At 50.2% G+C, this 14,266-nt stretch overlaps 6 protein-coding genes across 6 annotated transcripts; 3 read left to right on the top strand and 3 right to left on the bottom strand.

The window, feature by feature from the left end:
• Positions 1-356: 356 nt before the first annotated feature.
• On the top strand, positions 357-2,057 carry N7520_011976 (putative MYND domain protein; the record flags this gene model as incomplete). The annotated part of the gene is made up of 1 exon (XM_057145909.1): positions 357-2,057. One exon carries the CDS (start codon positions 357-359, stop codon positions 2,055-2,057), a length of 1,701 nt encoding a protein of 566 aa, XP_056991663.1.
• A 543-nt stretch (positions 2,058-2,600) lies between these two features.
• N7520_011975 (pre-mRNA-splicing factor CWC22) lies at positions 2,601-5,111 on the bottom strand (the record flags this gene model as incomplete). Its single annotated transcript, XM_057145908.1, has 1 exon — positions 2,601-5,111. The coding sequence occupies one exon, from the start codon at positions 5,109-5,111 to the stop codon at positions 2,601-2,603; it is 2,511 nt and encodes an 836-aa protein (XP_056991662.1).
• Positions 5,112-5,378: 267 nt separating this feature from the next.
• Positions 5,379-5,779, top strand: N7520_011974 (dolichol phosphate-mannose biosynthesis regulatory protein; the record flags this gene model as incomplete). The annotated part of the gene is made up of 3 exons (XM_057145907.1): positions 5,379-5,381; positions 5,437-5,517; positions 5,594-5,779. The coding sequence occupies 3 exons, from the start codon at positions 5,379-5,381 to the stop codon at positions 5,777-5,779; spliced, it is 270 nt and encodes an 89-aa protein (XP_056991661.1).
• Positions 5,780-6,913: 1,134 nt separating this feature from the next.
• Positions 6,914-10,269, top strand: N7520_011973 (uncharacterized protein; the record flags this gene model as incomplete). The annotated part of the gene is made up of 2 exons (XM_057145906.1): positions 6,914-7,104; positions 7,170-10,269. 2 exons carry the CDS (start codon positions 6,914-6,916, stop codon positions 10,267-10,269), a joined length of 3,291 nt encoding a protein of 1,096 aa, XP_056991660.1.
• A 465-nt stretch (positions 10,270-10,734) lies between these two features.
• N7520_011972 (HD domain-containing protein) lies at positions 10,735-11,430 on the bottom strand (the record flags this gene model as incomplete). Its single annotated transcript, XM_057145905.1, has 1 exon — positions 10,735-11,430. One exon carries the CDS (start codon positions 11,428-11,430, stop codon positions 10,735-10,737), a length of 696 nt encoding a protein of 231 aa, XP_056991659.1.
• Positions 11,431-12,050: 620 nt separating this feature from the next.
• N7520_011971 (uncharacterized protein) lies at positions 12,051-12,890 on the bottom strand (the record flags this gene model as incomplete). The annotated part of the gene is made up of 3 exons (XM_057145904.1): positions 12,051-12,205; positions 12,263-12,748; positions 12,809-12,890. 3 exons carry the CDS (start codon positions 12,888-12,890, stop codon positions 12,051-12,053), a joined length of 723 nt encoding a protein of 240 aa, XP_056991658.1.
• Between the last annotated feature and the right edge of the window lie 1,376 nt (positions 12,891-14,266).

Genomic DNA, 14,266 nt, shown 5'->3' with positions numbered 1-14,266 from the left:
TTATTTTACTGTTCATAATTCACAGAATGATTTAACGGATTGCATGGAATTGGGCGTGAGGGGGGGCTTTATCTTCTTTGGAATGGGAACAATTGAAATCCCAGCATAAGAATGGCAATATTCCTAAGGTTGTTAAAAATGATTACAAATTCCAACTCTTCAGCTCTTGCTTCCGTCACGTAGTATAAAAGTCGTTAACGCCGATCCAGTTGTTCCTATAGGGCTTTCCCCCCCCCGCGCGGATCCACCGAAACCTTGGAACGGATAACCCCCACATAGAAATTCTGCTCCGAGAGAATTTATCAAAGATTCTTACTCTCACAACTACACTGAAGTGTTTACTTGAAGGCTCTACAATGGCTGCATTACTGCAAGCCCGAGCGGAAAAGACCGCTCAGCTTTACGAGGACCCGCATAATCCGCACCTCTACCTCGAACGAGCCTGCCTTCATGAGCAACTTGGCTTCCCCGATCTGGCTGCTGCCGACGCCTACCGCGCACTGTCGTTGCTGGAGTCTGTGGTAGATCCCGATATGTATGAATTTCACGCCAGACGCAAAGTTGACAGTACTCTTCAAAACCAGACCCACCGGGACGAAGACAAGAACACCGCCGAGGATAGCGGAGAGGATGAAGAGGAAGGGGAGCAAGATCAGAGTACCGTCTCAGTGACGGAAGAAGAATATAATACCCTAATTGGAGAGGTCTACACCATTCTTGTGTGTAGTTTGGTCCGCTGTGGCTGCTACCGCGATGCCTATGAGTTTGGGGTTCGTGGCATTGAACTTCTCGGTGACCTGGACACAGGCAAGGTCAATAGTACCACAACTTCTACAATTTTACATGACCAAATGGATCATGTGAAGAAGGTGTATCAGTCTCGTGCCACATTCAACGATGAGGTGGCTTTAGAATCAATCGACCCCGCCGTCCTACCGGCGCAGGGCTTCGCGCGTCGCGTCCTTTATCCCTGGAATGAGCATGAACCAGACCGTTGCGCTCCAGAAGAATTGGATTATCTCAACAAAAGACTGGCAGATGTTGCTCCAAAATGTGAAGTCCGCGCTGTGGCGTTGCCGGCACTTCATGGTGCCACAGCAAATGACGATACTGGAGTCTCGGTGCAACTGGGTCTCTTCGCTAAAGAGGATATCGCAGCGGATGAGGTTATTCTAAGGGAATCATCGCTTTTAACCGCAACAAATCGTCTCCATGATGATCTCTGTGATGCGTGTAATGCGCCTTTGCCTGATCTCTCGGCTGCTGAACCTCCTGTTGCGTGCGAGGAAGGCTGCGCGGATACTATTTTCTGTAGTCAGGCATGTCACGACACTGCGCAAAAGGTTTACCACGGCGCAATCTGTGGCCTGGAAGATGGTCTAGAGTCTATCGGGAAGGACATCCCTGACCCGAAGGATAAAGCAGACTGCTTGTATTTGCTTTTACTTGGTCGGGCGTTGGCTATGTCTGCGACCCAGGACGTGCATCCGTTGGATCTGCCCGAAGTCAAGTACATATGGGGTGATTTCCATGAATATGATATCGAGCAATCCGGCTCTGAAGTGGCCTCTCTGCCCTTCTCATTCCAACTCAATATACTGCAGCCAATGCGCTTCCTCGAGGAAATGGAAATCGATCCCTATGAGTCTCTTCCGCGCTACGACACCTGGGTTTTGAATACCCTTTATGCCAAGTTCCGGGGTACCGCTTCTGGCCGGCTGTCGACATGGGATGGTGGTCCTGAGCTGTGTGCCGTGCATCCGCTATGGTGTTTAGCAAACCATTCCTGTGATCCCAGTGTCCGATGGGAATGGGGTGGAGAGATTACTTTCCGAGCACGGAATGACCAAGAGACGGCTGTCTGGACGAGAACTAGACCTGACGGGTATGTCGAGATGAAGGACGCCAAGGCTGGGGGTATTGCGAAGGATGCAGAGATCTTGAATCACTATTGCGATATCGGGCTGCCAGTGGATAAGCGGAGAGAGTGGGCGTCTGGTGCTTTGGGTGGAAACTGTCGATGTGATCGGTGTGTATGGGAGGCGCATGAGATTTGAGTGGTTTATTCCAAGGCTTTGAAGACGTCTATGTGTATAGACCGGAGGTGGATTATTGAGATACCCAATAGACTTGATTGACCTTATCTATGAACATAGTATGCATGGTATTTCCATAGGATTTCCTTATGTTTCAAATTTCTACGATAGTTCCTATACATCCTATCCCATGTCCTATTTGGCCTTCCATAATATCTCCTGCCTTCTCTCTTACGGTACTTGTTAAATACTTGAAGTAAAGAACCTGAAGTAAAGAACCTGAAAGAAAAGAAAACAAAAGGGAGAAAGGAATGCCGGGCGTTGGGTGTTTCAAGCGCGGGACCCGCAGTTGCCCAACTAATGAAGAGGTAGATTATCGCAGGAAAAGGCCAAGGATAATGTAATGAATAGTTAAATACAGCCGTTTTCCAATTGTTCATGTTCCACCAGACCAGACTTCGTCAACCCAATCACCTAAACAATCAATCACAAGATATCAAAAAATCGAAGTGCGTTCTTCTGCTCGAGTTGAACAAGGATGGATTTCATGCCGCAGGCCACCACTCAACGTCGGCGAGGGGGGGTCTGGGAATAGCGCCGGCGCGAACCATCCCTTCGTGTTGGGTGTGTGTGCGGTGCAAGGCCAGGAGACCGATCGCGTTCTCGGCGAGGGGATACGGATACAGAGGATCGTCTAACACTCTTAGATGCTGGGCCCCGAGGAGGAGTGACTGAGCGGGAGATTGATCGCGAGTAGCTGCGTCCACGTCGTGGCGGTGTAACCGATCGTGTCACGGAGCGCCGAGGTCGGTACGGGCTACGACTGGGAGTACGAGAGCTAGAGCGAGCTCGAGTGTGCCGAGGACGTGTACGTGAGACAGACCGTGCACGATCAGATGGCGTCCTGGATCGACTGTGAGACCCATCGCGACGCCCTTGACGAAGTGGAGACCGGGATCGAGAGGGTGTGTAGCTCCGACCTCGGGAAGACGGCGTGATGGAACGAGAGTAGGAGCGGCCCCGGTCCCTTGAACGAGATCGAGAGTATGAAAGTGAGCGGGAGCGGGTGCGGGAGCGGGTGCGGGAACGGGAACGAGAGGGAGATCGGGATGAGCGAGGGGTGCATGTCGAGCATGATGCTGGGTGAGAGCGAATAGATGGCGAGCGGGATGGGGATCTCGCAGCCGGTAATGCGGGTAATGCGGGCTTCGGGGCGTTCTTGAGATGCTCCCGCATGTCCTCTGTCAAAGCACCCATACCGATACTGGTGAAGTAGTTGATAGAGAAGCGAGTGTGTCGAGGGTTGTCCGTCGGGAACAGGCCCTCGAAACTTAGGCGAAGAATTTCATCGCGGAAACGAGACTGCAGAGTCGGTAAGCCCATGTGCTCGGCCAGATCTTGGAACAAGATCTTGATGAAGATTCGACTGCTTGAGGTGGTCTCCTCCTCATTCATATGGACAACGGAGAGGACATGCCACCCAATAGCGTCGTTGCTGATCATATGTCCAAAGAAGCGTGCGATGTTGCGTAGTCGGTTCGTCTCATAGCGATGAATGGTGTCGTAGTATTTGGCAAATGCCGCCTCGAACAAATCTGACCACAGTCGGTTGATCTTGGCAAATCTTTCGCCGATCAGGCCATAGAATTTGGAGAATGTGCGCTCTTGGGAGCAACACTCAATGATCATTGAGGGCAGTTCCGGTTCCAACCCAGCGGGGAGGTTGATTTTCATTAGCTTATGACAACATTCTTCGAAGTCGATACTAGACATGATCGTCAAATAGATCGTTCGACGTAAATTGACCAGATCCGTATTGCTCTGATCCTTGATGTCCATCTTCTCTTCCTCCGCATCCGATTCTTCTTCCGAGCTCTCGTCTTCATTCTCGTCATCCTCATCCTCATCGCTGTCCTCGCCAAGGATCTCGGCCTTTAGCTTCTTGTAAGCTTCCTCATGCTGCTCCCACTCCGAGTCAAACTTGAAGATGTTAAGCGTGTCTTGTGTTTCGATTTCGTCGTCCAAGCCAAGACGATGTGTGATTTGATCTTCTTCTTCCACCAGATCAAGCTCCTCCTTGACCGCGGGATTGTCCTTGTAGCGGTCTTTGCGGACTTGAAACAGCACCTCAATCATGTACTGCACTCGCTTGTCGATATCAGCTTCATGGAGGATGTTGCGGAACTGGTCGAAGACAGCCAGCGCAATCGGGGGGTTCATCTCCTCCAAGTGCTGACCAACTTCTCGAGTCAACCCCACTGCGATTTCCACACTATCGTCAGTGGGCTTGTGGAGCAGAAGCAGCAGAATCTGAGCTGCAAGCATCTCATGCGCGACCTGGGTGTTGCACAGGTGCGCGATAAAAGTCGTCGATGAAATACAAACCGCTTTGTCATTTCTCTTAAACGCTTTTCGGAATTGAATGATCAACCGGGAGAGCAGTAATTCCCCCACTTGGGGCAGCTTTGTGTTGACGATGGCGGTCATCGCAGCGTAGATGGGAGTGAAAGGCAAACTAGCCGCCTGCGCCTTCATGATGGAACGGCAAAATAGGCCTCGACCTCGGACCAAATTCTCACCAAATAGCTCTGGAACAATATACTTGATATTAGACACATTGATTTTGTTGATCAAACCATTGATCGATTTCTTCAATGCCTCCCATGCCATGCGCTGGTACTCCTTGCTGGTCTTGTCCGTGATCTGAGCCTGCAGTGCACGGAGGCGTGCCGGAGGGATGTAGGTACCACCTGATCGCATGTTGAGAAGTTTTTCGTACTCGGCCTTTGCAGAGGCTTGTTTCTCTTCCTCGGTCAGCGGCTTGCGGGTTTCCTGCCGTTCATGTTCGCGGACTCGATCAGCGAGCTGGCGCTCTCGCTCGATCGCACGGGCCGAGTCAATTCCAGAGGCATCTGCATCATCTCTGGATGAATCTCCTGGTGGGGAGCGACGACGATTCGGAGAGGGTGATCGCGAAGGAGGCGAGCGCTTTCGCGAAGCTGCGGTGGGCGACAACGCGCCCGGAGGAGGAGTGGGCACTCGTACCGCCGACTGGAGGACGGCCGGGTCGTCCATAGTGAGGGCCTCGAGAATTTCCGAAGGGGGGGAGTTCGGATTCGTGAGGTGGGGGAAGAGACGGGTCGAGAGGATGAGGTTTGAATGTTGCAAGTCTTAACTCGGATCCGCGCTACCCAAAACGAAAGCTCTTGAGTCACGTGACCTGGAGGCCAAGTCGCGCGATTGAAACCAAAGACGCGGAGCTCCTTGAAACCCCAAGTGATCGTGATCATCTCCAGGCCTTTCACTCTCTTCCCTTGACCATTCATTTTGATAAAGAAAAATATGGTTTGTTCGGCTGACCTCTATATTTGCATATTTACTGACCATTGATCTGTTAAAGCTGGGCCAACTCGTGGGATCCGCCATGCTTTTGGCTGCTACTGCAATCTTTCTTTACTATACCGCCTGGACGTTGTTGATGGTGTGTCTATCTTTTTTTAAACAAAACCCTACTATTTGGATCCGTCCCATACTAATTGCTCTGCTTGCTTCAACAGCCCTTCGTTGACCCCGGGCACCCTCTCCACGACCTCTTTCCTCCCCGCGTGTGGGCCATCCGTATCCCCGTCATCTTGGCCTTATTGGGCTCCGCTGTGGTGGGAACTTTCATAGGAATTGTGATGATCAACAGCAACAAGAAGAAGGCTGCTAAGGCCAAGGCTGCTGCAAAGAAGAAGACTTGATCAGGGGAATCTCTAAACTACTCTCGGCCCCACATGGGGTCCCTGTATCACCATCACTACCAGGTCTTGACTATGAAAATCTCGTCCAAATCTAATAGAAGAATCAAAACAAATTTTCTCCTTTATGGAAGGTCCTATTCCCTTCCAGTTCCAACTTTGGCGAACAGGCCTGATGCAAGAACGTGGCGCTGGCTATCTTCGGACTAGGCGTGATCGGTAGAACAGGAACCGATTACTTGAATGATCAGCGTCAGCAACTTTCCAAGATTAATACCGCGTCACTGTTTATCCCCGTGACCCTCACATTCCCCACCAGATATTGATTTGGCTTTATTTCCTGGACCTTGAAAGGTAAAACGGCTATGATCGGGGAACAATGACGAAGGTTTCATGGACCATGGGTTCAAAGTGGCCATGCTTAGATAAGAATGTAGTCAATGAATAAAAAGGTTATGGGAGATAACCTTGGATTTCAAGTTATGTGTTTGTTGTAATCAATACATAGTAAAAGGGGGGAAAGTATGGACCACCTGGGTCTCCCGGCTGAACAGCTGAGGGGTCATTTGGTCACGGCTCTTCTGACTCAGGGACCGCGTTTACTTCCCTCGTCCCCCCCTCCGCTTTCATCTTCTTTACACATCCATCTCAGGATTAAATACCTTATATATTTGATTCAAATCTTCATTTAGGCACTGACTGGATTAACATCCCAGTGAGTGCTGTTTTCGTCATACAATACACATTATCACTCTTATCAGCTTCCCCGCGTATCTAGAGTGAACTCCGCTCTTGATACGCCTCGGTTCCTCCAAATCCCTCCAAACTCGACAGAATTCGACCAACTGTTATCTAACCTAACCAACTGAATAGGTGAGTCTGAATAAGATATATGAAGCATATACACTCTCTTCTCCCCTGCCGCTGCAGCCGGAGAGTACAAATGGACGACTGTGAACTGTTCTGATGGTGGCACCTAGAATCGAACCCCTCCTTTTGTACTTCCTAACTGGTCCATCACGCTACGATCAGCAACAGATCGTTCATCCTCCGTTCTCAGACCTCCTCACGGGTCCTGAGAGCGGCTCCATAGTGCTTTGATCTGTCTAGTGTCTCCTCGAGGCACACTCCAGTTGAATGCCCCCGGCCGCACCTGACGATTTGATCCGACAGCAGAGCCGGTCGCTAGAAGACGATACATCTTTCAGCACTGATCAACGCATCATTCCAGAGCATGAGTCAAGTGGAAAGGTCAAAAAGAAGAAAAATAGCAAAAAAGCCAAGGCTGCGGCCAGAGCCGTCACGGAGTCAGAGACTCCAAATGAAGTGTATGAAACTCCTTGGAATTTTCCCTTGAGGGACCCCCCCAACAGTTCTAATGTTCTTTTTTCAGGGTTCAACCATCGGAGCCTCCGCCTCTAGAGCCATCCTCTTATCCAGATCCCCCTCTGGAACATCATGTTCAACCCACCGTGACATCACCCGTCCTCGACGTGCTCGGCTCAATGGGAGATAACACGGACAACGATCTCACCAGTCGTACCGACACATGGGCCCAATCGGTTCCTTTTGGGAAGAGCCCCCCGACGGATCTGATGGATGGCGAGGTTCCTCATGACTCCTCCCTCAATTTCCCCACTATCCAAGAGCGGGGCGGCTTCAGTCAACCTTCTTCGGCATCGCCCCCTACGCGGCTTCGACCATTCAGCTACAGCAGTGGGTACCGAAGCAATATGCATTCCCGGCAGCAGTCTGTAGATCGACGGAAGAGCCACTCCTATGGAAGTCCAATGAGTCATCTTGCACCCCCGCCTCACCTCCCTCAGGCCCATTTCTACGGCGCCCCGGAAATCGACATTCCGTCCCATCCTCGCCCGGTCACGGATGGCGCTTATTCTTTCTGTGGATTTGATACTCTTCCAAATCTGTCAAAGGCGTCACGAGGTGTCTTGAATGTTCTGGTGGTAGGAACAGACAGTGGATTGGAAGTCCAGGCGATCGAAGACCAGCGAACGCGTCTCATCGGGCAGATCACCGGTCTCAATGGCCGTATTCTCGAGGCAAAGATCGTTCCTAGCCACTCCCCCACGGAGTCACCTGCATCCTTTCAGGCCCACGTGGCCGTCATCATTCATGGGCCATTAGCACCGAACGAGGAAGAGGGGCGTGCCTCGTCGGCGGGCTCTGAGATCAATGAAGTGCCCCCGTCCATGACGCGGGGTCATTCGAGTGACAGACGCCCACTTCGAGACGATACCCCGCTCTTCCAGACCCGGGTAGAAGTATATTCCCTTCGGTCTGGGGATCATGTTGCAACCCTATTTTCAAGTAAACCTATACCGTCTCTGGAGAATATTCCTGGTCTGCCATCTCTGGCACCATCTCCTGTGGGTAGTTTGAAGCTCATGGCTAGTGGGAACCATGTTATTGTAGCTTCTGGTATCAGTGGAGAAGTTTATGTTTATCGGCAAACTTCTTCGGGGTCTTATCAGTGCTTGGGGAAAACCTGGACAAATGTACAGACAGGAGAAAGTCGACGGTACTCTGCATCTTCTAGCTCAACCGACCCGGATGGCTCTCACTATGACCTGCCTCGCACGTCGTTGTCGGAGCGTCCTATTTTAGCTTTACAGGGGAGATGGCTTGCTATTGTACCTCCGTCCTCCTCGTACAGGGCATCTATTCAAGGAATAGTCCCTGCAAACCTGGTGCATGGTCGGGCTCAAGGGCTTGAGACTCGGAGCCCCTCTGCTATTCCCTCTGTGAACTGTGCCACGGACGTTGGCGAAGGCGAAAGCTTTCTCGACAAGGTTGCCAGAGGCGTCACACAGGAGCTTGTCAAAGGTGCTCGCTGGATGGGAGATCAGGGAATGCAAGCCTGGAATACCTATTGGAATAGCCAGAATCCTACTAGCACGCCTCCGCAGCGCCCAAGTCGGGGCACAGATTCCCCAGTCTCGGGATACGGGATATTCCCACCAACGCACGCTCAGGAAACGCAGTTGACAAACTCTCTTGCTCCTGATGCGGTATCAATTATTGACCTGCAGCGGTTTGATGACGGCATGGACGTGAAGACGACCTCCCTCAATCCTGTGGCAACCTTTCAGGCGCCCAACGGCTGCAGCTTTCTCTCCCTATCGCCTAATGGGCTGATGCTTTTCACTGCTAGCAAGAAGGGTGACGTTCAATACGTCTGGGATCTCATGCAGATCAAGAATTGCCGAGCAATGGCATTCATGGCTGATGACTTGGTTGATCAGAGCCCCAATGTGCGTCAGGTAGCGAGATACGCTCGGTTGACGACATCGAGTATTGTCGATGTGATTTGGACCTCACCGGTGGGTGATCGGCTGGCCATTATTACTCGTAAGGGGACTGTTCATGTGTTTGACCTTCCTCAAAGTGCGTTTCAATGGCCTCCTTTCCGCCGAGTTCGCTCAGCCCCCAAGAAGTCCCCGACCATCGATCCCATGAGTGACGAGATTTCAGGCCAAGCGACCGGTGGAAATCCGTTGTCAGCGGCTATGAAGTTGGTCGGAGGGAAGACCCAGCCCTTCTTCTCCGCTGTCCGAGGCCGTGTTCCTTCAACAAGTGGCACTGCATTCCCGAACATCAGCGGATTCGCTTTACCCACCGCAGCCGGTATTAAAGGAGGGAAGGTGGTTGCAGCAGGGCTTAGCAAATCCATGGGTGCTGCCGCTACTGGTACCGTTCACACCCTGCGACATGTCGGGGAAAACCGACTCCACTTGGCAGGACTCGCACGAGACCCAGCCCCGTCCCGTGTGGTTTGGATCTGTAACAAAGGTCTAATATACCTAGGCGTGGTGGATGATGGGAATTTCAAGCTGTATCGCCTCAAACGAGCTGCGACGAACCACAAGAACCGTCAATTTCACTCTGTGATTGGCAGCAAGGAGAGACAATACAAGCTACCTGCTACACTGCAAACCCCCTGTGGACCAGCGCTTTTGAAACCCTACGATCCGGACTTATCGGTGAAGGCAACGCTTCTTTTGCCATCGGCCGGCGCGAACCCCTCAAGTACGAGTAGATCCTTGTGTCAGCCCCTCTCCCAGGCGGAGATTGAAACCAACACACCATACCAGCCTTTCCACACTGACCAGCGGGTTGGCTTGCATGTCTATTCTTGTCATGGCAATGACGCTGATCCGACCGTGGCAAAAACTAGCGAACAGTGGGTCTTTGGAGGCAATATTACAACTACGAAGGTACACGTCAAATCGTACAACAATAGTGGCGATGACAATGCGGACGATGAAGACGAAGACGCCGCCGTCCATGGACACTCATTTGGTGCTGGTGGTGAAATAGAGAATCTCATAAGTTTGGCCAACAGTACCGGTCATGTCGAGGAGGTAGTTATTACCACCCGACGAAAGAAGAAAGCGTCACCTCCCCTCAAGACTGATGATGGCTTCTTTGAGGATGACTGTGAGGTTCTGGACTTTGCTCGGGACCGAGTCTGATCTCTTAATTTTTCTCCCTTTTCCCCCTTTTGCATCCTTTTTCTTTTCTTTTGATGATTTAGAACTTTATGCTTACGCGTACGGCGTTGAAGAACTACACGGAGTCGGTGCTTTTTTTTTTCATTTCGGACACCTGTGCTGCTTGTTTCATTCTTATGAAATTACATCAGATGGACCTATGGTCCAGCGTGGACCACCTGGTCTGCTTCTCAGATTTTCAATTGCTCACACAGAAACTCAAATACCCAAACTTGTACTTATTTCCATTGCATTTGATAGACGGGCGGTTTTGTGATCTTTTTGACGTTGGAGTGCTTTTCTGACTTCTAATTCCTGGCTTCTCTGTCATTGCCTGCCACTCCTTCCAGGCCTGGATTAGCTATGCACATCAATATAAACTCGGTCCTTCTCAGGGTCCGTATTCAACATAGAAAAGTCCGTCGTATGCAGGGCGGTTTATGCCTCTTAAATTGACTCCGTCATCTCCTCTTTCCACCACCCCTCAAAGACTTTCAACCTCTCTGTCCGCACACGAGCCATTTTCCTCCCCGTTGCCGTCTTCATCATGCCCTCAAGCTTCTCCAACTTGTCCCCAAAATGCTCAATTGCATTATCCATCACCCAGCCCCCTTGCCCGGCAAATTTTTTTCCCTGGGCACCCAAGAAAGTAAAACATCGTCCAATACCAATGGCTCCTATAGCATCCAGTCGATCGGCATCTTGCACAATGGCAAGCTCCACCAATCCTTCATCAATCAGTCCCCGAATAACGGAGGGGTCCTTGCATTCGGTGGAATATGATACATGGGACACGATGGTTTGGACGCTGGAAGCTAGGTCTGCGGGTGCACCACGCTGCAACAGGGCGTGTTCGACCATTGTCTTTGGATCTAAAGATGCCGCCTCGGTATCCGTTGACATGTTTGGCAGATATTTTCGATCTCCAATATCGTGAAGCAGGGCTGCGAGCTTTACCACGGCACCGGAGTACTCAGCTCCCGGGTTTAGCTGCCGTTCTCCTTCTAGAATTCGGAGGGCTAGTTTGACTACCCGGTGGACATGAGGCGGATTGTGTGAGGGGTCATGGCCTGACATGCAAGTATCCACAAAGCTGGACATTTCGGTGTATAGACTCTCGAATTGCGGGGTGGTTTCTGACATGCTGGGTGTTGGGGCCATGCTTGCTCTCGAGTCTTTGTTTGGTGCTAGAATTTCTGTTTTCTGGCGCTTCCAATGATTGTATTGTCAGGAACTTAAGTCCAATTCAAGCTAAATGATCGAGGTTCTTTTTGCATGGGAGATGCAGAGAAGAAACTCAATTTTCCGTAAACTCTAGGCGTTCGTTCGCGTTGGCGGTGAAGTGGCGCTGGTTTTATCTGCTGCAGCCCGAAGTCTCGGCTCATCGATCCCCTGCTGCCCTGCATAGACCCTGCGGGTGCGGTGCATATTCAAATCCCAAGCCCGGCGTGTAGCTTCATGCGGGGAATCGCAGTGGGGTATGATCTACGCAAATTGAAATCCTGATCGACCCGATGTGGATTTGGTTTGCTCGGTATGTTCACTCTAGAGTCTAGACCAAAGACGCTGTACTAAAATCCAGATTGGAACTCATTGATGTAAGATTTGACGGCCAGGCTTTAGTTAAAATAAGGACGACTATCACGCATATCGTAGTAACAGATAAAAAAGCGCAGTACGGGCAAAAGAAGCTAAATTCCCGTCAAGAACCAGGCCTGATCCGAAAGTCAACATCCCATCAGGTGAAGCTGCTATTAAATTGCTCACAGAGCCAAAGCGGCGAGCACCAGACCGGAGATCCCGACGCTCAAAGCACCCATATTGACATTTGCGACCGCGTTGGAGACGTGGGTAGCCATAGCGTTAGCGTTGGTGCTGGATGATCCGCTGATGGCGCTTCCATCAGCAGTGGAGGTGGCTGTGAGACTATGTATGAGGTTTGAGGACTTTCAACTTGATGATATCCTTCACGTACCTTTGCTGCTGCCTGACTGGGCTGTGGCATCAGTCTGGGTAGTATGGACGCCCGTAACAGTGGTTTCAGGAACCGTGGTGTCATGCACGGTGGTTCCAGAGACAATGACTCCAGGAACGGTCACAGTGGTGCCAGAGGCAGTGGTGCCATGAACCGTGGTGTCATGCTCGGTGGTTCCAGAGACAGTGAATCCAGGAACGGTCATAGTGGTGCCAGAGACAGTGGTGCCAGAAACAGTAGTGCTGTGGACAATGGTGCCAGAGGAAGAGGTGTCAACAGGCACGATCGCAGGAGTAACACCATCAGTACCGATGTAGTAATGGTCGAAGCACTTTTGCAGACAGTCGGCATACTTCTGCGTATCGCCGGTGCTGCCATTGCCTTGGGGGCAAGCGGCGGCACACTTGTTGCTTTCTTCGACCTGAGTAGCATCAGGGCAAGGGACCTTATAACACTTGGCGATGCAGCACACGTCACTGGCGTTGCCTGAAAAAGAGAATGTTATCAGATGCCAATTATCAATTTGATGAACAGGTCACAACATACACAGCTTGGCGCACTGGTCGTTGACAGCATCAGCGGTCACGAGAGGCAGCAAGGCACAAAGTACGATGAGAATGAGATTCATTTTCGAGATGAGAGACGTGTGGGAAGGATGGGCTGTTTGGAAGGCGAGATTTTGAAATGAAGTTGAGGTACTGGGTTGGGAAAGGTAAACAAAGTGAAAGAGGTTAAGGGAAAGAAGAAAATATCAAGAAGACAAGATTCAATACCAAAGGTTTCTGCCTCAATCTACCACGTCCAATTTGTATTGAATTCAAATGAGATGGAAAACTCCATTCCGAAAAAAAAACTGACGTTTCCCATTCCTGTCTTCCATGCGGTCTACGTATTCCATCTACTAGTTTCCTTGCTGAATCAATCACATGGATCAGTAGTTCAAGAGAAACCATTCAGTCTATCATATACTGGATTGTCAAGAGAGTTTAGACTCTTCTTGGATGATCATTAGCTACTTATGTGTTCCCAGACGTCTTCATGTGTGCAATACCATAAGTCAAGGTGATATAAGTATCGCTGCCTTCCGTACCCCTTAATTTTACTCACAGAGTGGTATCGCAAGGGAATTAATCAGATCCAGTGATATAAATATAGCATTAAATCAAGTTTAATCTTGCATGTGATCTTGTCACAGTACTGAGACATCCTAAAACATCATATGCATCACCCGGATGTACACAGATCCATTCGACACCTGCACCAATTTTCTGGGCCTTATAAACCTGTTAATTACTTGGAAACTGACCCCGAGGTCCATTATTGACCAAGGGCATTGGATCGTCTATGTCTCTTTAGCCCTTGTGGGATTCTGCAAACATTGAGCTTGAAGTAGGTAGGAAAGATCAAGATATATATACCAACCCCTCTATTACAAGGGCACACCGTTGAGAGTTTTGTACACAAGTTAAAACCTTCACCTGATTTTTCCTTTCCTCCCGTCTCCTTTCTTCTCTCCAATTGACTCTTATTGTTTTGGAGAGCACTTCAACCTTTTTACTAATACGGTAGAAAAGCGGTAGGAGATATGGTATGATACAGGGTAGGTAGACATGGAAGATTTTCTGTTGTAGTATGAGGAATATGCCGAAGATCTTGCGTATGAGCTTACCTAGCAGTATGGCTTTGCTTATTCACGAAGGAGCTAGGGCCTACATGGTACATATATTTGTTGCTATGATATACCAGTGAAGCTGCTTTGTTGGGCCTAGCACAGCCACACGTGCAAGGCAGAATGCACTACATTGGCTGTGTAAGCATTTTCTATGTTGACTTTTTTCCTGAGTATGTATTATTGTGCTTCAGATCGTATTAGATAATCTGTACTAAGTAACTAGTCACAGAGTGATGTCCTGACTCTGCGGGGATATATAGATCGGAGATACTACGACGGCCGACCCAGTTGGGCCCACGCACCTCCTCTCAGTGCTCATCAACTTCCGCGGG

The sequence above is a fragment of the Penicillium odoratum genome (assembly GCF_028828045.1).
Source record: "Penicillium odoratum strain IBT 22623 chromosome Unknown utg000008l_segment0_segment0, whole genome shotgun sequence".
In the NCBI taxonomy this organism is placed as follows: Eukaryota; Fungi; Ascomycota; class Eurotiomycetes; order Eurotiales; family Aspergillaceae; genus Penicillium; species Penicillium odoratum.
Note: the sequence above shows the minus strand (reverse complement) of the source record. Positions and strands in the feature narration are given on the sequence as shown.